The following is a 27,589-nucleotide window of genomic DNA, read 5'->3' as shown; positions in this document are numbered from 1 at the left end:
TTTTTTTATCGAAATTCTTTCTTTATTTGTATTTTAATGTGCAGGTATATTTATTGGGGACATTATTATATCGAATGGAACGAATATTTTGCTGATTTTCATGAATAAATCAAGTAATCCCCATTCCTGTTGCACGAAAAAGTGGATTTTAATGGTATGCCCCATGGCCTACAGGGGGCACTGCATCAGCGGCACAGCTGCGTTCCCAGCGATGATGCAACTGCATACGAAGCATCACCACATTTCAGGCAAAGCGTTTTCCACACGTGGTGAGGATTGTAAATCTTCTTCTTCTTGGTGAAGTGATTTCAATCAAGATTTTTAATTTCCAAAGTGAGATTATTTTACTTTGGATTTTAAAGTTATTGCTTTATTTGAAACGGTTAATCTTAAGCTCTGGTGTTTCCGCTGGTGAACAATCAGATGATAATATTGCGTGCGGTGTTGTCGTCCTTGTCGGTGTAGTTCGCTCCGCACGGTGTATTTGAAATTCTGAACGTAACTCGGTCGTAGCGATAAACCCTAGAATACTCGAAATTAAAAGAATGTCGAAGTAAGGTGGTATTTTTGCGACACCGGTGTGGCGCAGACGAAGCACCTAAAGATATTTAGGAGAACAAGTACGGAGCCCAAGGGCTGCTGGCTATGGTGGCTTTCCCGCTAATCAAGCTGATCATCTTGGGGATCCGGCAGGTGAGCAAACCGATGGCGAGCAGGATATCATCGCGCGCCAAGGGCAACCATTTCTGGAGGAGATTCTGCGTCCCACCCGCACAGTGTGAGTGTGAACATGTCCGCCCTACTGAACTGTCCCTCTGTCCTCCACACCACATAGGACGTCGTACAGTGCGACAGACACACGGAACAACGTGACCGAGACTCGTGGACCTGGAATCCGGGCACACACCGAGTCACCGACACCCGCACAGGCCCGATTGGGGGAGGAGGAGAGGTCATGTCTTTCACGAACATGTCGGTCAGGCGAAGGTTAGGGCAGAAATTTGTCGTTTGCCCAGGTTACCGGTAATAGCTTGCCAACTCTTCACGAAAGACACCGTGGGATATTTAACATGTCCACCAATTAATGTCGGTGTTGGGGCGCCCTCATTATCGTCCATCGGACTCGGAGTGACGTCACACACTGATAAATCATCCAATCTGTAAAAAACCACTGGGGGACAGTTTATAGCCGGGTCGGGATTGGAACCCAGGCTAGAAAAGCAAAACCGGGTCGGGATTGGAACCCAGCCTAGAAAAGCAAAACCCGGTCGGGATTAAAACCCAGGCCAGAAAAGCAAAACCGGGTCGGGATTGGAACCCAGCCTAGAAAAGCAAAACCGGGTCGGGATTCAAACCCAGGCTAGAAAAGCAAAACCCGGTCGGGATTCAAACCCAGGCTAGAAAAGCAAAACCGGGTCAGGATTGGAACCCAGGCTAGAAAAGCAAAACCCGGTCGGGATTCAAACCCAGGCTAGAAGACCAAAACCTGGTCGGGATTCAAACCCAGGCGAGAAAAGCAAAACCGGGTCGGGATTCAAACCCAGGCTAGAAAAGCAAAACCAGGTCGGGATTGGAACCCAGGCTAGAAGACCAAAACCGGGTCGGGATTGGAACCCAGCCTAGAAAAGCAAAACCCGGTCGGGATTCAAACCCAGGCTAGAAAAGCAAAACCGGGTCGGGATTGGAACCCAGGCTAGAAAAGCAAAACCGGGTCGGGATTCAAACCCAGGCGAGAAAAGCAAAACCGGGTCGGGATTCAAACCCAGGCTAGAAAAGCAAAACCAGGTCGGGATTGGAACCCAGGCTAGAAGACCAAAACCGGGTCGGGATTGGAACCCAGCCTAGAAAAGCAAAACCCGGTCGGGATTCAAACCCAGGCTAGAAAAGCAAAACCGGGTCGGGATTGGAACCCAGGCTAGAAAAGCAAAACCGGGTCGGGATTCAAACCCAGGCGAGAAAAGCAAAACCGGGTCGGGATTCAAACCCAGGCCAGAAAAGCAAAACCGGGTCGGGATTGGAACCCAGCCTAGAAAAGCAAAACCCGGTCGGGATTAAAACCCAGGCCAGAAAAGCAAAACCGGGTCGGGATTGGAACCCAGCCTAGAAAAGCAAAACCGGGTCGGGATTCAAACCCAGGCTAGAAGACCAAAACCGGGTCGGGATTGGGACCCAGATAAGAAAAGCAAAACCCGTTCGGGATTAAAACCCAGGCTAGAAAAGCAAAACCGGGTCGGGATTGGAACCCAGGCTAGAAAAGCAAAACCCGTTCGGGATTCAAACCCAGGCTAGAAAAGCAAAACCGGGTCGGGATTGGAACCCAGGCTAGAAAAGCAAAACCGGGTCGGGATTCAAACCCAGGCGAGAAAAGCAAAACCGGGTCGGGATTCAAACCCAGGCTAGAAAAGCAAAACCGGGTCGGGATTGGAACCCAGGCTAGAAGACCAAAACCGGGTCGGGATTCAAACCCAGGCGAGAAAAGCAAAACCGGGTCGGGATTCAAACCCAGGCTAGAAAAGCAAAACCAGGTCGGGATTGGAACCCAGGCTAGAAGAGTAAAACCAGGTTGGGATTGGAACCCAGGCTAGAAAAGCAAAACCGGGTCGGGATTGAAACCCAGGCTAGAAAAGCAAAACCGGGTCGGGATTGGAACCCAGGCTAGAAAAGCAAAACCGGGTCGGGATTGGAACCCAGGCTAGAAGAGTAAAACCGGGTCGGGATTGGAACCCAGGCTAGAAAAGCAAAACCGGGTCGGGATTGGAACCCAGGCTAGAAAAGCAAAACCGGGTCGGGATTGGAACCCAGGCTAGAAAAGCAAAACCGGGTCGGGATTGGAACCCAGGCTAGAAGAGTAAAACCGGGTCGGGATTTGAAGCCAGGCTAGAAGAGCAAAACCGGGTCGGGATTGGAACCCAGGCTAGAAAAGCAAAACCGGGTCGGGATTTGAAGCCAGGATAGAAGAGCAAAACCGGGTCGGGATTTGAAGCCAGGCTAGAAGAGCAGAACCGGGTCGGGATTGGAACCCAGGCTAGAAAAGCAAAACCGGGTCGGGATTTGAAGCCAGGCTAGAAGAGCAAAACCGGGTCGGGATTGGAACCCAGGCTAGAAAAGCAAAACCGGGTCGGGATTTGAAGCCAGGCTAGAAGAGCAAAACCGGGTTGGGATTTGAAGCCAGGCGAGAAGAGCAAAACCGGGTTGGGATTTGAAGCCAGGCTAGAAGAGCAAAACCGGGTTGGGATTGGAACCCAGGCTAGAAGAGTAAAACCGGGTCGGGATTTGAAGCCAGGCTAGAAGAGCAAAACCGGGTTGGGATTTGAAGCCAGGCTAGAAAAGCAAAACCGGGTTGGGATTGGAACCCAGGCTAGAAGACCAAAACCGGGTCGGGATTGGAACCCAGGCTAGAAAAGCAAAACCGGGTCGGGATTGGAACCCAGGCTAGAAGAGTAAAACCGGGTCGGGATTTGAAGCCAGGCTAGAAGAGCAAAACCGGGTTGGGATTTGAAGCCAGGCTAGAAAAGCAAAACCGGGTCGGGATTTGAAGCCAGGCTAGAAGAGCAAAACCGGGTCGGGATTGGAACCCAGGCTAGAAGAGTAAAACCGGGTCGGGATTTGAAGCCAGGCTAGAAGAGCAAAACCGGGTTGGGATTTGAAGCCAGGCTAGAAAAGCAAAACCGGGTCGGGATTTGAAGCCAGGCTAGAAGAGCAAAACCGGGTCGGGATTGGAACCCAGGCTAGAAAAACAAAACCGGGTCGGGATTGGAACCCAGGCTAGAAAAGCAAAACCGGGTCGGGATTGGAACCCAGGCTAGAAAAGCAAAGCCGGGTCGGGATTTGAAGCCAGGCTAGAAGAGCAAAACCGCGTCGGGATTTGAACCCAGGCGAGAAAAGCAAAACCAGGTCGGGATTGGAACCCAGGCTAGAAAAGCAAAACCAGGTCGGGATTGGAACCCAGGCTAGAAGAGCAAAACCGGGTCGGGATTGGAACCCAGGCTAGAAAAACAAAACCGGGTCGGGATTGGAACCCAGGCGAGAAAAGCAAAACCGGGTCGGGATTGGAACCCAGGCTAGAAAAGCAAAACCGGGTCGGGATTTGAAGCCAGGCTAGAAGAGCAAAACCGCGTCGGGATTTGAACCCAGGCTAGAAAAGCAAAACCAGGTCGGGATTGGAACCCAGGCTGGAAGAGCAAAACCGGGTTGGGATTGGAACCCAGGCTAGAAAAGCAAAACCGGGTCGGGATTGGAACCCAGGCTAGAAAAGCAAAACTGGGTCGGGATTGGAACCCAGGCTAGAAAAGCAAAACCGGGTCGGGATTTGAAGCCAGGCGAGAAGAGCAAAACCGCGTCGGGATTTGAACCCAGGCTGGAAGAGCAAAACCGCGTCGGGATTTGAACCCAGGCTAGAAGAGCAAAACCGGGTCGGGATTTGAAGCCAGGCTAGAAGAGCAAAACCGGGTCGGGATTTGAACCCAGGCTGGAAGAGCAAAACCGCGTCGGGATTTGAAGCCAGGCTAGAAGAGCAAAACCGCGTCGGGATTTTAACCCAGGCTAGAAGAGCAAAACCGGGTCGGGATTTGAAGCCAGGCTAGAAGAGCAAAACCGCGTCGGGATTTGAAGCCAGGCTAGAAAAGCAAAACCGGGTCGGGATTGGAACCCAGCCTAGAAAAGCAAAACCCGGTCGGGATTAAAACCCAGGCCAGAAAAGCAAAACCGGGTCGGGATTGGAACCCAGCCTAGAAAAGCAAAACCGGGTCGGGATTCAAACCCAGGCTAGAAGACCAAAACCGGGTCGGGATTGGGACCCAGGCTAGAAAAGCAAAACCCGTTCGGGATTCAAACCCAGGCTAGAAAAGCAAAACCGGGTCGGGATTGGAACCCAGGCTAGAAAAGCAAAACCCGTTCGGGATTCAAACCCAGGCTAGAAAAGCAAAACCGGGTCGGGATTGGAACCCAGGCTAGAAAAGCAAAACCGGGTCGGGATTCAAACCCAGGCGAGAAAAGCAAAACCGGGTCGGGATTCAAACCCAGGCTAGAAAAGCAAAACCGGGTCGGGATTGGAACCCAGGCTAGAAGACCAAAACCGGGTCGGGATTCAAACCCAGGCGAGAAAAGCAAAACCGGGTCGGGATTCAAACCCAGGCTAGAAAAGCAAAACCAGGTCGGGATTGGAACCCAGGCTAGAAGAGTAAAACCAGGTTGGGATTGGAACCCAGGCTAGAAAAGCAAAACCGGGTCGGGATTGAAACCCAGGCTAGAAAAGCAAAACCGGGTCGGGATTGGAACCCAGGCTAGAAAAGCAAAACCGGGTCGGGATTGGAACCCAGGCTAGAAGAGTAAAACCGGGTCGGGATTGGAACCCAGGCTAGAAAAGCAAAACCGGGTCGGGATTGGAACCCAGGCTAGAAAAGCAAAACCGGGTCGGGATTGGAACCCAGGCTAGAAAAGCAAAACCGGGTCGGGATTGGAACCCAGGCTAGAAGAGTAAAACCGGGTCGGGATTTGAAGCCAGGCTAGAAGAGCAAAACCGGGTCGGGATTGGAACCCAGGCTAGAAAAGCAAAACCGGGTCGGGATTTGAAGCCAGGCTAGAAGAGCAAAACCGGGTCGGGATTTGAAGCCAGGCTAGAAGAGCAAAACCGGGTCGGGATTGGAACCCAGGCTAGAAAAGCAAAACCGGGTCGGGATTTGAAGCCAGGCTAGAAGAGCAAAACCGGGTCGGGATTGGAACCCAGGCTAGAAAAGCAAAACCGGGTCGGGATTTGAAGCCAGGCTAGAAGAGCAAAACCGGGTTGGGATTTGAAGCCAGGCTAGAAGAGCAAAACCGGGTTGGGATTGGAACCCAGGCTAGAAGAGTAAAACCGGGTCGGGATTTGAAGCCAGGCTAGAAGAGCAAAACCGGGTTGGGATTTGAAGCCAGGCTAGAAAAGCAAAACCGGGTTGGGATTGGAACCCAGGCTAGAAGACCAAAACCGGGTCGGGATTGGAACCCAGGCTAGAAAAGCAAAACCGGGTCGGGATTGGAACCCAGGCTAGAAGAGTAAAACCGGGTCGGGATTTGAAGCCAGGCTAGAAGAGCAAAACCGGGTTGGGATTTGAAGCCAGGCTAGAAAAGCAAAACCGGGTCGGGATTTGAAGCCAGGCTAGAAGAGCAAAACCGGGTCGGGATTGGAACCCAGGCTAGAAGAGTAAAACCGGGTCGGGATTTGAAGCCAGGCTAGAAGAGCAAAACCGGGTTGGGATTTGAAGCCAGGCTAGAAAAGCAAAACCGGGTCGGGATTTGAAGCCAGGCTAGAAGAGCAAAACCGGGTCGGGATTGGAACCCAGGCTAGAAAAACAAAACCGGGTCGGGATTGGAACCCAGGCTAGAAAAGCAAAACCGGGTCGGGATTGGAACCCAGGCTAGAAAAGCAAAACCGGGTCGGGATTTGAAGCCAGGCTAGAAGAGCAAAACCGCGTCGGGATTTGAACCCAGGCGAGAAAAGCAAAACCAGGTCGGGATTGGAACCCAGGCTAGAAAAGCAAAACCAGGTCGGGATTGGAACCCAGGCTAGAAGAGCAAAACCGGGTCGGGATTGGAACCCAGGCTAGAAAAACAAAACCGGGTCGGGATTGGAACCCAGGCGAGAAAAGCAAAACCGGGTCGGGATTGGAACCCAGGCTAGAAAAGCAAAACCGGGTCGGGATTTGAAGCCAGGCTAGAAGAGCAAAACCGCGTCGGGATTTGAACCCAGGCTAGAAAAGCAAAACCAGGTCGGGATTGGAACCCAGGCTAGAAGAGCAAAACCGGGTTGGGATTGGAACCCAGGCTAGAAAAGCAAAACCGGGTCGGGATTGGAACCCAGGCTAGAAAAGCAAAACTGGGTCGGGATTGGAACCCAGGCTAGAAAAGCAAAACCGGGTCGGGATTTGAAGCCAGGCGAGAAGAGCAAAACCGCGTCGGGATTTGAACCCAGGCTGGAAGAGCAAAACCGCGTCGGGATTTGAACCCAGGCTAGAAGAGCAAAACCGGGTCGGGATTTGAAGCCAGGCTAGAAGAGCAAAACCGGGTCGGGATTTGAACCCAGGCTGGAAGAGCAAAACCGCGTCGGGATTTGAAGCCAGGCTAGAAGAGCAAAACCGCGTCGGGATTTTAACCCAGGCTAGAAGAGCAAAACCGGGTCGGGATTTGAAGCCAGGCTAGAAGAGCAAAACCGCGTCGGGATTTGAACCCAGGCTAGAAGAGCAAAACCGGGTCGGGATTTGAAGCCAGGCTAGAAGAGCAAAACCAGGTCGGGATTTGAAGCCAGGCTAGAATAGCAAAACCGGGTCGGGATTTGAACCCAGGCTAGAAGAGCAAAACCGGGTCGGGATTTGAAGCCAGGCTAGAAGAGCAAAACCGGGTCGGGATTTGAAGCCAGGCTAGAAAAGCAAAACCGGGTCGGGATTGCAACCCAGGCTAGAAAAGCAAAACCAGGTCGGGATTGGAACCCAGGCTAGAAAAGCAAAACCGGGTCGGGATTGGAACCCAGGCTAGAAAAGCAAAACCGGGTCGGGATTGGAACCCAGGCTAGAAAAGCAAAACCAGGTCGGGATTGGAACCCAGGCTAGAAAAGTAAAACCGGGTCGGGATTGAAACCCAGGCTAGAAAAGCAAAACCGGGTCGGGATTGGAACCCAGGCTAGAAAAGCAAAACCGGGTTGGGATTCGAACCCAGGCTAGAAAAGCAAAACCGGGTTGGGATTCGAACCCAGGCTAGAAAAGCAAAACCGGGTTGGGTTTCAAACCCAGGCTAGAAAAGCAAAACCAGGTCGGGATTTGAACCCAGGCTAGAAAAGCAAAACCGGGTCGGGATTGGAACCCAGGCTAGAAAAGCAAAACCAGGTCGGGATTGGAACCCAGGCTAGAAAAGCAAAACCGGGTCGGGATTGGAACCCAGGCTAGAAAAGCAAAACCGGGTCGGGATTGGAACCCAGGCTAGAAAAGCAAAACCGGGTCGGGATTCGAACCCAGGTTAGAAAAGCAAAACCGGGTTGGGATTCGAACCCAGGCTAGAAAAGCAAAACCGCGTCGGGATTTGAACTCAGGCAAGAAAACAAAACCGGGTTGGGTTTCAAACCCAGGCTAGAAAAGCAAAACCAGGTCGGGATTTGAACCCAGGCTAGAAAAGCAAAGCAACAGAGAGAGATGGGTTTGGGACACAAGATTTTGAGGCAAACACAGAGTTGAGGCATTCGGCTTTGTCACGTGCGGTGTCAACTGTGTAGCCATTTGAGGGGATGGAGGGAGGGGATGGAGGGGGAACAAACACCAGAAACGGATTTGACCAGACGCCACCAGGATTTGGAGGAAGGAGACAGATTTGAGAGTTCATTCTTGAGTGTGGAGAGATGGTGCTTCCTGGCACTCCTGAGGGTGGACACACACTTGTTCCAAGCTTGGTGGAAGGAACTGAGATTGCCTTCAGTTGGATTTGCCTTCCAAGAGGCAAAGGCAAGTTGTTTCAGGGCAACTGCCTCACCACAAGATTCAGTGTACCATGGACGAGAGGAAGGGTAAGACAACTGAAGACGAGATGGGATAAATCTGTGCATGAGAGAGAGCAGTTTGCTTTGGAAGAATTCCCAGGAAGAATTTATGTCAGAGGCAGTAGAGATGGGAGACCAGTCCAGATGATTGATGGCTGCTTGCAGACCGTGCCAGTCAGCCTGAGTGAAATGCCAGACTCGTCGGCGCTGAGGAGGCTCTCTGAGAATGGCCAGAGAGATGTCCACTTTAACAAGCACATGATCAGAAGAACCGATTGGAGCAGAAGAAGAGCAGCAGACATTTGCAGGGAAGTTAGTCATAACCAAGTCCAGAAGAGAAGATACTCCATTGACTGAGATCCGGGTCGGGAAATTGACAGATTGTGTCAGTCGCAATGAGTCGCAGAAGTCCTTTGCTGAGGTGCCATGGCTGGTGAGAGATGAACCCACACCCAGCCAGCTGGCATGATGACAGTTGAAGTCGCCACATATGAGGAAGAGAGAGTTTGGATGAGTTTATAGAAGTTGGTCCATGTTGTCCGACAGCGAAATGTAAATGGAGTCATCACTGTTTGGAGGACGGTGCAGAACACATATGAACAAAAGGTGGGAGTGATGAGGAAGCCGTAGCCAGAGGTACTCCTGGGTTTGTTTGTTTTGGTTTCTTTGTGACATCTTCCATTCACACTTGTCATTGGAATTTTTGCTAGGTGAGTTCGGGATACCTTCTTTGGTTTGTTGTCTTCGTGTTTGCTTGCAAATTTGACTTGGTAGTCTGTTGCACTTTTCACGTATTCAGTCAATCTTACAGTTGTCATTCTGTACACATGGTTGAACTCCATCAGGCGGCTACCTCCAGCAGAGAACAGGGAGATCTGGAGGAGGGAGAGGGCTTGGGGGGAGGAGGTTTGGGAAGGGAGGGGAGGCATGGAAAGGGGGGTTGGGGTGGGAGAGGTATTAAACACATGGACACTGCTAGGTTGTTTTTGCATTAATTTTTGTAAAATATTTTGTGGATAGTGAGGAGTTTCCTTGTTTTGATATCCAGTTTATTGATTTCTGATTGTGGCCAGTTTATTAATTCCACAGCTGTACTGGGATACTGTTATTGCGAGTTTGTTTATGGCTTTGGTTTTGTTCCTCGGAGAAAGGTATGTTTTCAGGATCAGCCTCGTTCTTTGCAGCTATTTTTTGGTAATTGGATTGCGCATTTGTTTGTGACATATTTAGTGGGCCTCTTCTACTCTGAGGTATTTCTAAGATGCTACGTTGTCTAGCTCCTCTATTGTTGTATTTGTGTCCATTTTTATGTTATCCTTCGTTGTTGGTCTACCTTGTATGAATGTGCACTTGGCACACTTATCCAAGCCAAATCCATTAGAATGTTGTCGGAGTCCCGTTTCACGAATTTGAGTTGTTCTGCCAATTTTTCGTCGTTTTTTTTTTCATTGTATACAAGATGGAGGCTCGTGTAAGAGCTAACATTAATCACAATAAAAAACGGCCACACAAAACAAATGATAAAGGGAGCGGGAGACAAGATGGGGGGGGGGGGGGTGGGGAAGAGAGAGAAGCACACAAGGACATACAACAGCAGAGAACAGGGAGATCTGGAGGAGGGAGAGGGCTTGGGGGGATGAGGTTTGGGAATGGGGTGGGGGACATGGAAAGGAGGGGGGGGGGGGGGAGAGGTATAAAACACATGGACACTGCTAGGTTGTTTGGTGCAGAGTTTTAAATCATCCATGCAAAGTACATGTGCCAGTTTGTGCCACCCTTTTTGTCTATTTGGACGTTCTCTTATTTGATGTCAGGATATATTCATGTCCTTGCTCATGTCTCCTTTCCATGTCTGTTGTCTGTCCCTCTCGTCTTTCAACCACACCTTTCCTTTCTGCCATTCCATTTCAACCACACCTTTCCTTTCTGCCATTCCATATGAAGTCCTTGTGCCCCTGTTCCCATTTCAGTTTCAGTCTGTGCACCTGTTGTCCTCTGTCATACCACCAGGTGTTGCTATTCAAACTTCCTTAAAATAAGGTTACAAGTCATGGCATAAAGTAGTTTTCATATTGCGAAGGGGTGACAATGAAACCCTGTCATTGCTCCAGGACTTTTTTTTTTTTTTGTTAACCCCTGAGTTGTGTCGAAAAATAACGAGTTTCGAACCAGATCTTTTTCCATCTTATAACTGTATTTGGGGCTTTTTATGAGGTTGTAGTATGGGATTATATGGGCTGGCAGGATGACCTAGAGGTACGCAAACTCGCTTCTAAGCCCTCTAGCTTGTGTTTGAATCTCGGCCCAGCTATAAACGGTCATTCTGATGTTTCACAGGCAGGGTGATTCAATGTGGTTGCCCATCCCTCGGATGACGATAAACAGGCATCCCTTCTGCCGGCATTCGTTGGTGGACGTCAAACATCCGATGGTGTCCTTCGTGAAGAGTAGGCGAGTTATCACTGGCACCCTCAAATTACAAATATCTGCCCTAACTACTGCTGGGAGAGGGATCGCAAACCACTTAGTATAATCCTTGCCAAGAAACTGCTTTGGCAGTACCAGCGCGATCCAACAGGGTACGGTAAGTCAGAATCAAATCAAAATGGATTACATGCATGTGCTTGAACAGTAAGTAGATAAAGGGAAAGATGAATTACAAAAACACATTCCCTCTCCTCAATGTTCCCATCATCCTATGTGTTGACAGTTTACCATTGGGTGGACATCAAGTTCAAGATGCATCTGCTCGGTTTCAGCGTACGCCACGTGCAGCCGCTGCAGGAGGACGAGGCGGCAGAGCTCGGCTCACGCATACTTAGCGAGTTCTTCGTCTTCTTGGTGGCCGGTGGATGCCTGTACGTCGAATACGTCCGGCAAAGCGAGTCGTCACACAAGAAACTGCAGGAGGAGGAGCAGCGCTTCATAGATCTTCAGGACAGGCTTTTACATCTTCAAGGCATACTGGAAGAATCACAGAAAGATATTCAGCATCTCAGGGAAGGCCAAGCTAGCGCTGGGAAGGCAAATTCTCAAACCTCAGGTGAAAGGAAAAGTTCACAGAGTCAACCGACGCCACAAAAAATGCCAGCCTGACCGACGATATAATTAATTATGTTCCACGTCCGTTGTATATAGTACCGGATAAATTAAAAGCACAGACTGTCGAGGCAACCGGTTTAAATTAAACCACACCGTTGCCCCACAGCAACTGTCCGGCATACCTATTCCTTGCCATCGTTGTGATATGAACCATCGTTTTGGATTTGTCACCTGCTGTGTATTTTTTTTTTTTCTGCAGATCAACTTTTTCCAAGATCGTTAACAAATAGGATTTGGTCGCGGGTTGCGATACTTGTCTGTATCCCAGGCGGTTTATCAAACTTTCCTTAATGAGCAAACTTTCAATTGGCTCGCCTGACACCATCGGTAGGCGTTTGGTACCCACGATGTAGAAACCAAGCAGCCCTAGCTCAAGTGACAGTCAGACAAACGTCATACTTAATAGTGTGATTGCATTCAATCAGTGACCGTAGAGTGGTGAGGTTTTCTTCGAAGCAATGCTCAATGAATCTCCTAGTTAAGATGTGTTGATCTGAAGAATATATAACAAGGTAATATTAAAGTGCACATGAAAATGATTCCCAAGGTGAGGGTTTTTATTTACTTCCGCCACCGACGTTGGGCGGAGGCATGTTTTTGGGCTGTCCGTCCGTGATTGGTTTTTGTTACCGCGATAACTTAAGAACGGCTGAAGGAAACGAAATCAAACTTTGTACAAGTATCATGTATAATGACGTAAAAATTAACGGATTAGGTTATGGGGTCAAAGGTCCCATTAGGTAAGAATTCTGTTACTGTGCTAACTTGTGAACCATTTCAGGGATTTTGACCAAATTTGATGTAAATATATATGATGATGCAGAGATGAACTGATTCGATTTCAGCATCAAAGGTCAGGTAAAAATGTGATACTTGAGAACAGCTGAATGGATTTAAATCAAACTTGGTACAAGTATGTATAATGATGTCATAATGTCGGCGGAGGCATATTGGTCGACGTCACAACATTGAAGAGTGTCGTTCTAGTTGAAACCGCAAGTGATTCTTCACCATTGAGAGATGGGGCCAAAAACGCATTATATTTCAAAAAGTTATGACAATTTGGTGGATGAGTTTGGTAGGTAAAAACACCAAGCCAATTTAGATTTTTGTTCATGTCCAGATGCAGATCTGGCCTGTCGGTGGATACAAAATGTAAACTGTGCAGCCTGGCGAAGGTATTGCGCTTTATCGAGTGTCGTTCTAGTTACCCTGCGCTCGCGAAGCGAAAAGCGGGTTAAGCATTCAGTTGCGTGTGTGCCGTACGTGTCTGCATTTTAAAAATTCATTTTCTTGGCAGCCATTGGTCCGATTGACACGAAATTTTTACCATAGGAGTGCCTCAGCCTGTATAATTTTTTTATTCATAATTATGACGTCATAGGTAATGTGGTACAGACGCCATATTGGAAAAACGTTACATCTCTATATCTCCCAAACCGCTCAATGGAAAAATTGAAACATGGCTCATTGTCAAGTACTTACCATGGGGAATAAGATATGTTGATGGTGATGTTATTGGTACCTTAATTATGACGTCATAATTCGACAAGTACAATGCTTAATCTGATCAGTATGAATAAAACAAAAATTCCTTTGCAACTGTTAGTCTGATGAACACAAAATTTTCAGAATATGTGCGGCTCCTCCTGTAGAATTTTTTATTGATAATTATAACGTCATAGGTCAAGTGGTACAGACGCCATTTGGAAAAATCTAAAAAAGTTGCACCTCTATATCTCCGAAACCACTCAATGGGGAAAAATTGAAACATGGCTCATTGTCAAGTACTCCCTTTGGGGAATAAGACATGTTAATGATGATGTCATCTGTGCCTTCGTTATGACGTCATAATTAGACGAGCAACACTTATCCAATCATTGTGAATTTTTTATCAGTAACTGTTGGTCTGATGGACACAAAATTTTCACCACAGGAGCACCTCCTCATGTAGAATATTTTGATGATAGTCATGACGGCATAGGTCATGTGGTACAGGCGCCATCTTGGAAAAATCGAAAAATGTTGCACCTTTATAATCTCCAAAACCGTTGCATGGAAAAAATTGAAACATGGCTCATTGTAAAGAACTCCATATGGGGAATAGGTGCTGTTGATGATGTCATTGGTGCCATAATTATGACATCATAATTCGACAGGGACAACGCTTAGTCTGATCAGTTTGAAATGTATTGAGCATGATCTATGCAACAATTATATTAGAGAATATAAATTTATGATGTCATCGCTCACGTGGTCTTTTTATTTTATTTTTTAATGTAGAAGGCTCCAGGCACAGACTATGTCGTCCTCATCGAGGCCAGGCCAAATAAAAGAGCTGCATTGATAGAAAAGTAAAGAAGGAGAGAATAGTCAGAGTTTTTGAGAAAGCAGAGAATCTGCTTTTTGAAAAGGGGAAGATCATAAGTGTTTGGAAAGACATGTGAAGGTAAAGAGTTCCAGAGTTTGGCAATGGAGGGGAAGAAACAAACATCATAACGGCCCACCCTTGAGTTGCCAATGGCCACACAATAATCATGAGATGTAGTGGCTTGTTGAGCATTCCATCGTCTCGCTAATGGCGGAGGAAACAGGTAGCAAGTTCGCGGGGATAGAAACCAAAGTAATATCTGTAGAAAAGAGAAAGAGAGCCAACTTTGTGGCGTAATTTGAGCGGGTTGAGTTTTGAGGTCAGATTGGGAGAGTTGATAAATCGGATTACTTTGGATTCAATTCTGTCCAGTAAGTATGTCGAGCTAGAACCTCCCCAGATGTGAGAGCAGTACTCTATACAAGGACGAATCAATCCTTTATATAGTTGAAGCAACTGTTGAGAGGAGAAGAATCTTCAACATCTGAACAGGACTCCCAGTTTCTTCGAGGCAGATTTAGCTATTTGTGTAATGTGTGGATTCCAGGATAGATTTGAAGTTAGGGTAATACCTAGTAGGTTTATTGTATCACATGGTGTAATTGTGGAACTTTCAAAGGAGATTGGAGAGATGAGAGGAGTTTTGGAGAGAGATATGGGAAGAAATTGAGTTTTATAAGCATTATTAAACTTAACCTGGTTACATTTGCCCCACTGGGAAATCTTGTCCAAATCCGAATTTAAAGAGGTGGTTGTAATAAAACGAGATGCAGATCGATTGAGGGAAGATGGGGCAGATGGGAAAAACATGGAGGAATGCAACGTTGAGTTGGGTCGGGTAGGTCTGTTAGCCATATTGGATCAAAGAAAAAAATGTTCAAAAACAGCAGAGGTAAGTATTCTATGAATACCATCTAGTTTTACCTCTGCATTGGTGCTACTGAAGCATTTCATGAGGAAAGGTTGTGCTGAATTGGTTTGCCGTTGCCTTCCAGCAGTCAGTTGTGGCTGGAATTTTGTAATTCGTTCATGGAGCAGGCGATATCTCGCCTACTCGTTTGGAAGGGCAGTGGGATTTTGGTTCCTCCAGCTTAACGTCCTTTCTGTGACGGCACATGCCATGGATGCGAAAGTCCAAGGTGACAGTTTATGGCCGAGTCGAGATTCAAGCCCAGGCTGGGCGGCCGATAGCCGAGTGCGTGTACCTGTCAGCTATCGTGCCAGTGTAGCTTAAGCACAACGGATTCTAAACTCAGCCAGGTATGGTTTGGGGCTTATTCGTAGTAAAAAAAAATTGAAATGCTAAACAAATAGGAGAAAGTGCCAGAAAAAGAAAAAGAAAAAAAAAGCAAACGTGCTCGTATGTTGCAAGAATTTATTTCCTGTGAGAGAAGAGGTTTGGGGACGTGGTAGAGGGCTGAAGTTACAATTTCAGTAACTCTATTCAAAACCATTCAATTAAGCAGGAACCACTACAGAGCAACCATTTCCTTGTGAAAATAAAGCATTTCAATCTATTTCCTTCATTCTCTAATACCAGCATTTCGTACTCTACAATTATAGGGTCGCGTTCCACCTTCGCAGGCCTTTTTTGCACCGAGGGAATACAAATGATGTATCCGGCATAATTATAATTCATGATACGGAGTGTTTAAACCTGCATGCCGAATGCACCGATGCACGATTAGAGGGGGGTACAGAACACTTGATCAAAATGGTCAACGCTTGTGGATCAAAATGGAATTTGGCGGTAGTGATGAAAATTTACAAAAGGTTTACAAAGCCCGAGATGGAAATGCCATGCCATAAGCAACACACGCTCGAAAAGCCAAGTCGATGAACAAACAAAAATGTCAGCACAGCTTTTCATATCAACACCTCACTTGATCGGTATCCGTACACCACCGCGATGCGGGCAACTCAGGTCTGAAACGTCCACTGGAATCCACTTCCTGCTTGCCATCTATAAAATAACTCCAAACTTCGGTCGACATCATTCCACCTCAAAAATATAAACGGTAAAGACATTGCCAAACTTTCTTTGTCACATTCCTCCGTCCCTTCCCTGCACGTACATTAATCCGTCTTTCCCGAGGCACTTTCGGGATTGCAAAAACATCCGATTCTTCAAGCTCGTGTTGCAGTATGACATGCATGTCTGGACCAACTGGGATACGACTGGGTACCAGCCACACATGGAATGCGTTCGCAGTAAAATCATGATAGATAGAGATGAGCTATAATCAATTGCAACCGAACCTAAACCCCCTTCCGAAATACATTTTGACATGCTGAAGTAGGGGGGGGGATGAGGGGCGAGAAAAGCTACCCTGAAAAACCCTCATTGTTGACCAACGTCCTCCAAACCTGACAGAGTGCATTCCAGAGAAATCTGCACAGTCCTTCATGTAATGTAAGCTTGTGCTGCAAGTCCCATCACCTCCCAGGTGTCGGTCCCCTCTGACATCATCGCCGACTTTGGGGAATGGCACTGTCCATCACGCCAATGTTCGTGGACGATGCTTGATTCTTGGGTAGAGCTGTGAAGCAAAGCAATTTCTTTTTAAACTCCGTTACCATCATATATTCATCCAGCTTGCCATCCATACAATCCTCCCAATAAACACCCCTGGCATGATGATGTACAACTGCAGCGAATGTCGAAGGCAACTGTTGGTTTATTTAACAGGATGATGTATCCATGACCTCCCTGCCAACTTCTTCCCGATCCTACCACCTCCCACCTCCTACCCATGTCACTGCCTCCGCCTCACACCCTCCCTACTTCTCTCTCTCCACACCTATCGCCTTCTTCTCCATCCCCACATCCCATCACCTCCTCGCCCCATTCCAAATTCCCAGCCATTTATTTTCCATTTTTAATTTGTATTCCCAAATTTCTAACCATTTATTTATTTTTATATCAGGACTTGTATGTATATTTCTTACACATACAAGTCTTGATCTTTCACTCAAACATTCCCCAACTTCCCTGCTGTCAGCACAAACACATATTACCGCTCTCTCAGATATCTTCCCTTACCCCAAGCAAGTTCCTGGGCACATAGCCCTCTTGCTCCGCACGGCGTGCCCACCACCATTCCGGTTGCTCATCTTGCCCTCGCCGCAGCACTGACAGCGCCTCACCCTCATGCAGCTGCAACTCGTCATCTTGTTCAGGATCACAATTCCACAGTGCAAACACCACACTTTTGTTCATGAGGCCTAATTTCTCTTGCACACCTAGGGTTTGGACAGATCATATGGGTAAAGCATCCTTCATCTTCATCCTTCATCTCATCTGTTTGGACTATGTGGGCTACTGACATTCTGGGTGTTATACGCCAATCCACAGCTATAATTGGTTCCAGTGATGTGGATCTTGCACTCCACATGTCTGTGCAAAGATGTCTTTTTGCATCAGATTACATTTTGAAAATTGTGATTTTTTTTTTTGCCATGAGGCATATATTAGAAGCAAAAAGAAAGAAAGAAGAAAAGCAAACTGTTGTTGAAATTGATTTTGTACCATTAACACAAGTGATGCAACAGAGCAGGCTGGACAACCGAAGGTGATCGGCCTGTGTTCAAGGATGGCGTACCATATAGAAACTGTGAGCACTGCTGGAACCCGCTCTCCATCTCCTCACACTTGTCTGCAGCCGTCTCGTTGTCGCTGATTGTTGTGGCGAACACCGCGGCACCAGATTCCACTAGGATCTTGCACAGGTGTACGTTGTTGCAGGAAGCCGCACAATGCAGAGGTGTCCTGCTCGTGCAGGAACAAAATTACAATCACCAAGTAAATATTTTTTCAAGATCATAACAAGAAGACGTCATGCATAGCACGATACTTGCAAAATCCCCCCCCTTAATTTTTTTTTAAAGATACAGCAAATTGTCCATTTCATGAAGATTCAAATTTACAATCTTGATCAAAGCTCGGGTCAACAGGATGAAAAGATACGATTTTTCAGATGAAAAATGATTTTAGAAGTTTGACCTTGAGTTGACCTTTGACCTTTTGACCTCATAAATAGTTGGTTTCCCAATTCAGTGAGGCAATGCACAAATGCTGTTCTATTTTCAATTCAATCGGATGAAAATTGATGGGCTTTCAGATGAAAATTGATGATTTTTTAAGTTTGACCTAGAGTTTACCTTTGACCTCTTGACCTCAAAGTTGGTTTTCCTATTTATTGATACAATGTGCAAATGCTGTTCAATTACCAAGTCAATCGGATGAAAATTGACGGTTTTTTTCAGATGAAAATTGATTTTGGAAGTTTGACCTTCAGTTGACCTTTTGACCTCAAAAATAGTTGGTTTCCTAATTCAGTGAGGCAATATGCAAATGCTGTTCAATTTTCAGGTCAATCGGATGAAAATTGACGGGTTTTTTTCAGATGAAAAGTGACGATTTTGGAAGTTTGACCTTGAGTTGACCTTTTGACCTCAAATAGTATGTTTCCCAATTTAGTGACTCGATATGCAAATGCTGTTCAATTTTCAAGTCAATCGGTTGAGAATTTACTGCTTTTTGGATGAAAATTTATGACTTTTAAAATTTGACCTTTGACCTCAAAAATAGTTCATTTCCCAATTTATTGACTCAATATACAAATGTCATTCAATTTTCAAGTCAATCGGATTTAAAATGCCGATTTTAGAAATTTGACCTCGATGACCTTTGACCTCAAAATCAATAGGCTTCTCAATTGGGACGACCTAGACAGCTTGGTGAAGTTTCGTGACGATCGGTTTAGAATTGTGACCTATAGGCCGGTGACAAACAGACAGAACCACAAACGCAACCGACCAATATACTTGGAAAATGTTCGATTTTGCAAGTAACAAAGATTAGGTGGTTCGAGGTAATCACCATCGCTTTAACGTCCACTTACTATAGGAGTTATGCGTCACATGACACGATCCAACAAGATATCAAATACCTTCGAGATTGACGCAGCGACAAGTAATGGAGTTGTTTTTCTATTCTCAATCCGTATTAATAAGTTGGTAATTTGCTGGATCAGACTCGATCAGGTAAATGAATGCCTTCCGATGCAAGGTCCTGGTACAAAGTGTTTGTGTATACCAGACCAGAATTTGAGGCGAGCGACTGAAGAGATTTCGCTGAGGGGCACGAGGTATTTTAGGTAAGCGTGTCAAACCACGAGAGATAGAGACAGAGAGGGGGATATAAAGAGAGGGAAATAAGGATATGACAACTCAACCCCGTACATGACAAATCATGCTACCAAAAAAGTGGACAAAAATATTTTACAAACTAACGAATCGCCGAGGAAACTTGTTTGGGAAGTCTCTGTATGTCCGTCTGATAATTAACTTGCGCTCGCGAAACCAAAAGCAGGGCTAAACAATCGGTTACGTATGTTGTACGTGCGTGTGGGCAGTTTTAAAATTCATCTTCTCGGTATCCGTTGGTCCGATTGACACAATTTTCACCATAGGAGCGCCTCCGCGTGTATAATTTTTTTAGTCATAATTATGACGTCATAGATCACATGGTACGGACGCCATCTTGGAAAACGTTGCACCTCCATCTCCAAAACCGATCAATGGAAAAAATTAAAACATAGCTTATTGTCAATTACTCCACATGTGGAATAAGAGACGTTAATGATTGTCATCGGAACCTTCATGATGACGTCACAATTAAAGTACGCTTGATTTGATCAGTATGAATTTTTTTTTCTCTGCAAGTGTTCGTCCGATTGACACGACATTTTCACCACAGGAGTGCCTCCTCCTGTATAATTTTTTAAATAACTATGACGTCATAAATCACGTGGTATGGGCGCCATCTTGGAAAAACTGAAAACCACCGCACCTCTATCTCCAAAACCGCTCCATGGAAAAAAGCTGAAACGTGGGTCATGGAAAAGAATGCCACATGGGGAATAGGTGTTGTTAATGATGACGTCATTGGTGCCTTATTTATGACATCATAATTCGATAAGTACAACGCTTAGTCTGATCAGTTTGAAATTTCTTGACCTTGATCCACGCAACAATTATATTAGAGAATGGGAATTTATAATGTCATTGGTCACGTGGTCTGGCAGCCATATTGGATCAAAGGAAGAAAAAAAGAACGCTTAAAAAAACAGAAGAGTTGGCTCACACCAAGTTGAATGAACGGGGTAAGTATTGTTACGTTTGTGGGGGTAAATGAAGAAATACCTTAAAGAAAGTTCAGAATCGTATAAATTAGCATGCCCCGAGGGTCACGAAGAAGAACCCACCTCAATGTTTCTAAATAGTGTCAAGTATCTGGGTAAGATCTATATGTGTCTCCATATGAGGGGTGGAGCTATGCTAATTAGGTAGGGGTTTTTAATTAGTATTTTTGTATACAAGATCGAGGCTCATTTAAGAGCTAGCACATCAAACACAAAAACAATGTTATTTAGGGTGTATTGCGTAGAAATGGCAGGTCAACTGTGGATCCCAAATAGGACCTTTCCTTTTTTATTTTTCCTTTTTCTTAAAGTTTACCCCATATCCACTCCCTTTACGCCACGTGATTTTGACTGTTGGTGGTGGTGCACAAGAACAGCTTTGGAGAGGATTCAACCCTTTTTCTTTCAAGCAAGAAAGTGTGGCAAAAGAGGAGGCAGAAGAAGAAGAGCGTCTCTTGGCCGCGCGGTGAAAAAGAATCCTTGCTCGTGGCATGAAAGGCTTCATTGAGCATGTTGGTGTGAGGGAATCGATCTCTACAAACTTTCTGAAGGATTCAGTGTGCATGAAGGAGGTGGACAAAAAGGAAAAGAGCGTATTCTGTGGAAAAAGGTGCTTGTTTGGGTCTTTGTGGAGATGATCGATGCTTCATGCTGTGAACGGGCTCGGCATGTGCTATATGAAGGAGTCACACGATTATCTTCCTGAGCTGAGGGATTTGCTGTGTTGCCTGAAGGAGGTTAACAAAAGGAAAAGGATCAAAGAAGAAAGGAATCGCAGAGCGTGATGACTGGTCCATTCACATTTGTTCCCGCCAAGCCCCGTTCTGACGAGCGTCGATGAAACTGCCCTTCAAACAGGTCTGAACCCCATTCCATTCCCTCCCTCATATCCTGTTTTATTTGAATTCCCTGCGAATATTGGGTTTTTTTTATTTGCTTCCCTTTCCATACCCTGGGTTAGATAGAGGGTCCGTGTGGGTGATGTTGTGGCAGCCTTTCGTATCGGATGTATGTGGCCTGTGTTAATTCAGTCTGTCATTATTAATTAAATAAGTCCATCGTCATACTTGTATGATTTGCTCATTGTATCGTTTTGCATTCTGTAAAGTAAATTAATTGTATTTCATTTTGTTTGATTGACATTTTTTGGATCGGGTTGCAAGCCTCCCCTGAGCCGCCAGTGTGGCAGTCTAGACTCTAGAGCCTCTACTCCTTGAACTAAATCAAAAGATCAAGTTTCCAAAAAACTCTCAGTCAGCTTGCGGGCCTCGGCCCGGCGGGCTGGGGATAGGACCCTAGGGTCGCTGACATTAGTCACCCTGTAACACACTTAGTCGGGAGTGACGTTTGGGACTCTGGTCCTCATCCCCGACACCCGTAACAATACCATCTACATATATAATTGAAAAGGGTTGGGCCAATCTCCACCAAACTTTGCATACGTCCTCCGGGATAGCCAGGGTAAGGTCATGGGCACAAAATAACCCTCCCTCCTATTCCACAAGAATGAGATGGCTTTTTTGCCCATACACTGAGAGAATAGTGCAAGTGGTTCAAACACTGACCCCCTCCAGAGGGACCGGGTATTGACAGTGTTTTCGCTCCCGGATGACACCGTATTTTGCTCCTGGAAGGAGTGCATTTTACTTGTAAGATAAAGAAAGAAACACAATCTTATGGTGGTTTACTTTGTACGGAGTTCCTTTATCCAAAGATATTATTTGTATATCGTTTTTGGGTAAAGTCTTGAACAGCACAAAACCAAACGCATTTTCGATTGCCAAAATCAATTTCACATCAAAAAGGTCACATTCAGAAGGTGTGGTGGTGTGAATTGCAAACCAGCCGTCACTGTCTGCAGCGTTGACGTTCACGCCGTGCTGCACGAGGAGTCGCACGATATCCATGTGTCCAGCGCACACGGCGTTATGCAAGGCAGTGATTCCCTCATCGTTTGGTTGGCTTGGCTCTGGGACCTGTACGACATAAAGCGTCATATCATGGCAGCCAGTTTGTTGATATGACCATCCACAAAACACCAAAGGGTTAAACACGTTTGTTTGTGTTCATGGCAAAGAATATATGAATATGAATAGCGACTAACTGTATAAGACAACAAATGCCTAATGGGCTGGTAAACCTGGCTTACTGGATTACCTGATTACTTTGTGCTTATTTAAGTAATTTTGATGATTTCCTGGGTGCCTTAATAGTGTAGGCTATGTCATTTCGTGTTTTTTTTTTGTTAAAAGCAAAATTCCACTTGATTCCTTGTCTTTGGGGTGTCACATGTTCGAAAAAATAGGTTGTTAATTTTTTTAAACGGATTAAGGGTGTCAAATCCAAGATGGCCGCCAAAATATATAAATTCCATTAAAACTGGTATTCTGAACACAGTATGAGGTCCAAATTAATGATAATACCCATAATTTCAATACCAAGGAGTTCAAAAACAATTAATTTCAATATGGCAGTCAAACAAACCTTTATTACCTTTTCATCAATTACTTTCTTGGTAAGAAGGTTACACAGGTCATTCTCATCGGTTACGAATGGGTCTCCATGAACAACAAATACCTCTGTCAATCTAGCGGAATTTCTCATTACTCGGGTGGACTTTCCCCCTGTGATCTCGTGGTGTTGGTCTCTGGTATCAGCACCTTCCATGCCATATTCTCTTTGAAACTCCTCTACTAGATTAGTGTGGACGCTTCACTTCGGAACACTTTCTCTTCTGGTGCTTTTGTTCGGAACCTGTCAAAGTAGAGATGGTATAGAGCAAGCAATGTTACAGTATGTGCTTCTAGGGACCTGTAGAGATGTTTTCCATTTAGGATTTGCGTTACGGTTGTTGGAGAATATAGTCCAGCTTCGACCCAAGCCTGGTCAATGCCGCTTCCTTCCACGTATTTGCCTAATGCCGCCAATGCCCAGAAGACTACGTGCAACTCACCAGGCCGAAACAGGAACTGCTTCTTCATTTCATCTCTTTCTACCCATAGTTTCATTGCCATATCATAGAGTTGGAGATCAAGTGTCATCACTGTTATTTTGTCTTTTCCAAGAACCTGAGTTGTCATATTATGTGCTCTCATCAGACCAGTATAAAGGGTTCCGTAGTCTGTAGGTGGTGATCGTATCAGTGGTGGAACTAAAGAGACATTGGTTCGGCTCGCTGAAGAAGACAGCAGGGAGTTAAAAGCACCCCATGTTCCTTGAGACTTTGATTTTGCTTGTGTTGCTTGTGTTTGATCTTCAACTGTATCGAGATGTGTTTCTGGAGTCTCGTTTTGTGCTTGAGGTTCGTCATCTCTTTCCCTGAGTTGTGTTTCTGACGAAGTGGTTTGTGATTGCGTTTCATCGCTATGATCTAAACAGCCAATTATCCATGCCATATCGGTCTTCTTGCTCATATCTGTGATGGGATGACAGCTGCTTAGCTTGCACGGAAACTTCTTCTTTATAATCTCCGGCTTCTTGCATGTGAGATACTCACATTCTATGGCATCAACCAATGGAAATGGTATCCATGGAAATCTCCACGCATGGCTGGCGGACTTCCTCTCTAGTCGTCGTCAACGTGTGGCCCTGAATGGGTTTCTCTCATCTCCTCTTCCTGTTCAGGCTGGAGTTCCCCAAGGCAGTGTTCTGGGCCCCGTGCTTTTTCTGGTCTTCATCAATGATCTCTCTGACTCTCTCGAAAATCCTCTCTATCTCTTTGCTGATGACTCCACTCTCTGCCGCTCCATTCCTCTTCCCTCAGATCGGCAGTCTGCTGCCTCCTCACTCTCTGAAGACCTGGACAAAATCACAGACTGGTCAAACAAGTGGAACATGTCTTTCAATCCTGACAAATCTCACACTCTTACTATGTCTCTCCGAAAAGATCGACTGGACAACCCTCCCATCTACTTTCTCAACAATCCTCTCCAAGAAGTTCTGTCGCTCAAGATTTTGGGTCTCACTATCTGCCATGATCTTTCTTGGGAAAACCACATTTCCAAGCTGGCCTCCAAAGCCAGTCGCCGACTGGGCATCCTCCGTCGTGCGAAGTCCTTCCTCGGCACACCTGAGCTCCTCACCACATACAAGGCTTTCATCCGCAGCTCAATGGAATACTGTTCTCCCCTATGGGCCGGTGCTCCTGCCTCACACCTAGCTCGGCTTCACGCTGTTGAAACCAAAGCTTTCAGAATTATTGGAATCTCCCGCGATGAAGCTATCTCTGAGGGCCTTTCACTCACTCACCGCAGGCAGGTAGGTGGTCTTTCTGTCTTCTACCGACTCCTCTCCGGCCTTGCACCCCCAGCTCTCTCTGTGCTCTGTCCCCCAAATATTCCTACAGGTCGCACAAGATCTGCCAGCAACCCTCTGATGGTTAAACTGCCGAAATCTCGGCTCTCTGCTCACCTTCACTCTTTCATTCCTCTTTTCTCCCGCCTCTGGAACAAACTCCCTCACTCCCTTCAATCCCACTCCTCCCTCCAGGTCTTTAAAACAGCTGTTCACCACCATCTCTTATCTTCCCCCATCCAAAACCTTGATCTTTTCTACCCCCGCTAATTCACCCCAGATCCACCTTGTTTGAAATTCCAACTTCTTTCCTGGAAGTCCTGGCAGTGTCCATATGTTTTATACCTCTCCCACCGCCCCCTTCCCATGCCCCCCCCCCCCAAAGCCCTCGCCCTCTCTCAGATCTCTCGATTTCTCCATGTCTCTCGGTCCCTGCTCTCAAATGTTGTGTTTGTGTCCTTCCCCCTCTCTCCCCATCTTGTCTACCGCTCCCGATGTTATATGTTTTATGTGTCGGTTTGTCTTTCTGTGTGATTAATGTTCGCTCTTTCACGAGCCTCGATCTTGTATACAAAAAAAAAAAAAAAAAAAAAAATGTTTGAGAACTTGATGTACGGTCAATTTCGACTTTGGGCAACATTGCTGGCTTGTTGTGGTCTGTGGACTGGTAAACAGCTATTGCTGTTCCATGGAGCGTGTTCATACCGCAAGGCGTGGCTTCCAGAAAGTCAATGTTATCTAAGGCATACCAAACAAATGTATCCTTAACTAGCCAAGGTGGTAGGCAAAGTCCACCTACTGAATCCATTTGCTTTCTGACAGTATTGGCGATGCCAGTCTCAATTTCCATAACTTTGGAATAACTGATGCCAATGTCAAGCTGTTCCAACTTTGATACAAGGGTCTTCGATCTTGTATTCTTGTGCACGTCTAAGGCCAAGCCCACTGAAAGAGGAGTTTCGCAGAGGTTTCTGAAGTCACTCCCGAAGTGTTTTGGTGTAAACGACACCTGTCTGTCAGATTTGTAAGCTTGAACAAAGTGCTGTGCTAAAACGGAGGCACTTTGATCTACAGATGTTCTCCTCCTTTCAGTTTGAATTGGTCTTGGTCCCTGGATGGCATGTTTGCAAAATGTGTACAACAGTGGAGGTGGTTCATAGTCTTGAAATGTCCCACGGAACTTCCAGTTGGGTGAATTGGCAATATCTCGTCTTACTATTGTGGCTGCTTTCAACAGGATCTTCAATTCTCCTGTGAGATCTTCTGTCTCTAGGGCAGTTGACAGAGCTGCTTCTTTTACTTTAGTTGGAAGAACTTGTTCAGGTTTAGTCTTGTCTGGTGGTCTGTTGAAGTGCACATCAGGGATGTTATCCAGAATCAGCTGCTTTAGGAACGGTTTGTACATTTGTTTGGAAGTTAAGGGCACTCCGTTTCCTTCTAATATGTTGATGTAAGTTGTTTGAATATCATTCATGTTCAAAGCAGTTTCTCTAGTTTTCAGTTAATTTGCTATTACTTCAAGTATCTCAAGGTCAGATATGGCTTGGCCAAATTTTTTTGCTGATCTGGGTTCCTTCGCTCTTGCAATGTCCCTCTTTGCTTTTACAAAGCAAGGTAGATGATATCTGATATCATAAGCAACTGCTGCTAGGGGATCAGTTGCTGCAATAACATTACTTAGCCTTGCCTTCAGATTTACATCATTTGTGTTTCGGCCAATTTCCATAAACTGGGATCCCATATTCTTGGTTGCAACATCATGGAGCTTGACTCTTGTGTCTTCAGCACACAGAACACATTTGATGTTGTCAGTATATTTTTCTCTTCTACCTCTCACGAACGTCGAAGGAGAATCCGCTGCAGAACAAGAGGACGTCCTATCTTCTTCTGTCGTATGACAGCAACATCTCCCACTAATGCTGCCTTTTTTAATCGTGTCTTTGCCTTATCAATGTTACCTTTGTGTGTAACATTTGCATAGCATCTCTTGTGATAGGAAACACCCTCATTTATCAGTTGTTCTGCAGAAAAGTCCTGAACACGGGCATTCAGTTCAGCATAGTCTGTGTCTCCATATCCATATCGCAGTTGAGCAGAGTCAATGATATTCTGAATGGAATCTAATGCAGGTTTTGCTACATAGCTTTTGTAGTCAGCTTGCCGAACACCAGTCTGGCAAATAAAACACCACGGATTGTGAAATCCACGGATTTTGGCCTCTCGTCGGGGGGAAGAGCTTCCATCACGGGTATCAACCTCACCTATAGGTTCAAATTAAGGAGAGTGAGGTATACATCATGATAGTTGTAGTGACACCATTTTAAAAAGATATCACTATTTGATGTATTAACAGCTTTTGATATTTGTTTCAGTAACACTATCAATGTAGAATCAAACTCGTCATAATAAATATCCAATGTTGCTGCATATAACTGTAGCTACACTTAACAATCCACCACTAACCTGGCAATAAATCCACTACGTTGTGTTTTGTGCTTGTCGTCAGGGCTTCTACCCGTGGCTTCTTATCAACTTTGATACGAGATGCTTGTTCAAACTTCGGAGAAGGGGAGGAACAGGGTTTAGGGCGTTCTAACCTACAAGTATAACAGCAAATGTGTACATAGGACAACTAGTGTTTAATGCACTACAGATATAATACAATATGACAGGAATCAGTACATACCGTGGATGTATAAAAAGGATCATTGAAGGACCATTGCCCGCCTTTACAGTCAATGCAAATTGTTTTCTGCTATTCAGTTTCTCTTGTTTTGTTGCTTAAGTTTCTGGTTCATTTTCCAATACTACTCACTAACCTGGCTACTATCAAAACGCTTGTTCAGATACGGTATATCTTGAGTGGGTAAGGACTCCTACCATGGTACAGCTAACAACTTTTTTGCTTGCTAATCTGTCCTGAACTTCAAAATCTGGGGATGGACATGGTTGACAGCATAGTAACCTAAAATAGAAACAGTGCTTTGTACATTGTCAAGATTATAATCAATATTGTAATACTGGTAGAGGATGTAGACGTTTTCACTCACTCAAATAATAAGATCGGCCTGTGTTTCTAATGGCAGCCATTTTAAAATTCAAGATGGCTGCCATCCACCG

At 45.7% G+C, this 27,589-nt stretch overlaps 2 protein-coding genes across 8 annotated transcripts in view; one reads left to right on the top strand and one right to left on the bottom strand.

Moving 5' to 3' along the window:
- Positions 1 to 431: 431 nt before the first annotated feature.
- Positions 432 to 12,138, top strand: LOC137426719 (optic atrophy 3 protein homolog). Its single transcript, XM_068115528.2, has 2 exons — positions 432 to 778; positions 11,208 to 12,138. Exons 1-2 carry the CDS (start codon positions 646 to 648, stop codon positions 11,591 to 11,593), a joined length of 519 nt encoding a protein of 172 aa, XP_067971629.1. The 5' UTR covers positions 432 to 645; the 3' UTR covers positions 11,594 to 12,138.
- Positions 12,139 to 15,331: 3,193 nt separating this feature from the next.
- The window catches only part of LOC137426720 (apoptosis-stimulating of p53 protein 1), a 228,887-nt gene continuing 216,629 nt past the window's right edge, over positions 15,332 to 27,589 (bottom strand). For all 7 annotated transcript variants that reach the window (XM_078779089.1, XM_078779091.1, XM_078779092.1 and 4 more), the window contains 4 exons: positions 22,019 to 22,152; positions 17,573 to 17,739; positions 17,014 to 17,213; positions 15,332 to 16,510 (listed from right to left, as the gene is read on the bottom strand). In XM_078779089.1, the coding sequence (XP_078635215.1) occupies positions 16,469 to 16,510; positions 17,014 to 17,213; positions 17,573 to 17,739; positions 22,019 to 22,152 (543 nt within the window). In that variant the 3' untranslated portion in view covers positions 15,332 to 16,468. The remainder of the gene's footprint in view (positions 16,511 to 17,013; positions 17,214 to 17,572; positions 17,740 to 22,018; positions 22,153 to 27,589) is intronic.

The sequence above is a fragment of the Myxine glutinosa genome, chromosome 5, assembly GCF_964187855.1.
Source record: "Myxine glutinosa chromosome 5, kmMyxGlut1.1, whole genome shotgun sequence".
Lineage (NCBI taxonomy): Eukaryota > Metazoa > Chordata > Myxini > Myxiniformes > Myxinidae > Myxine > Myxine glutinosa.
This window is presented reverse-complemented; position numbering and strand designations above follow the sequence as displayed.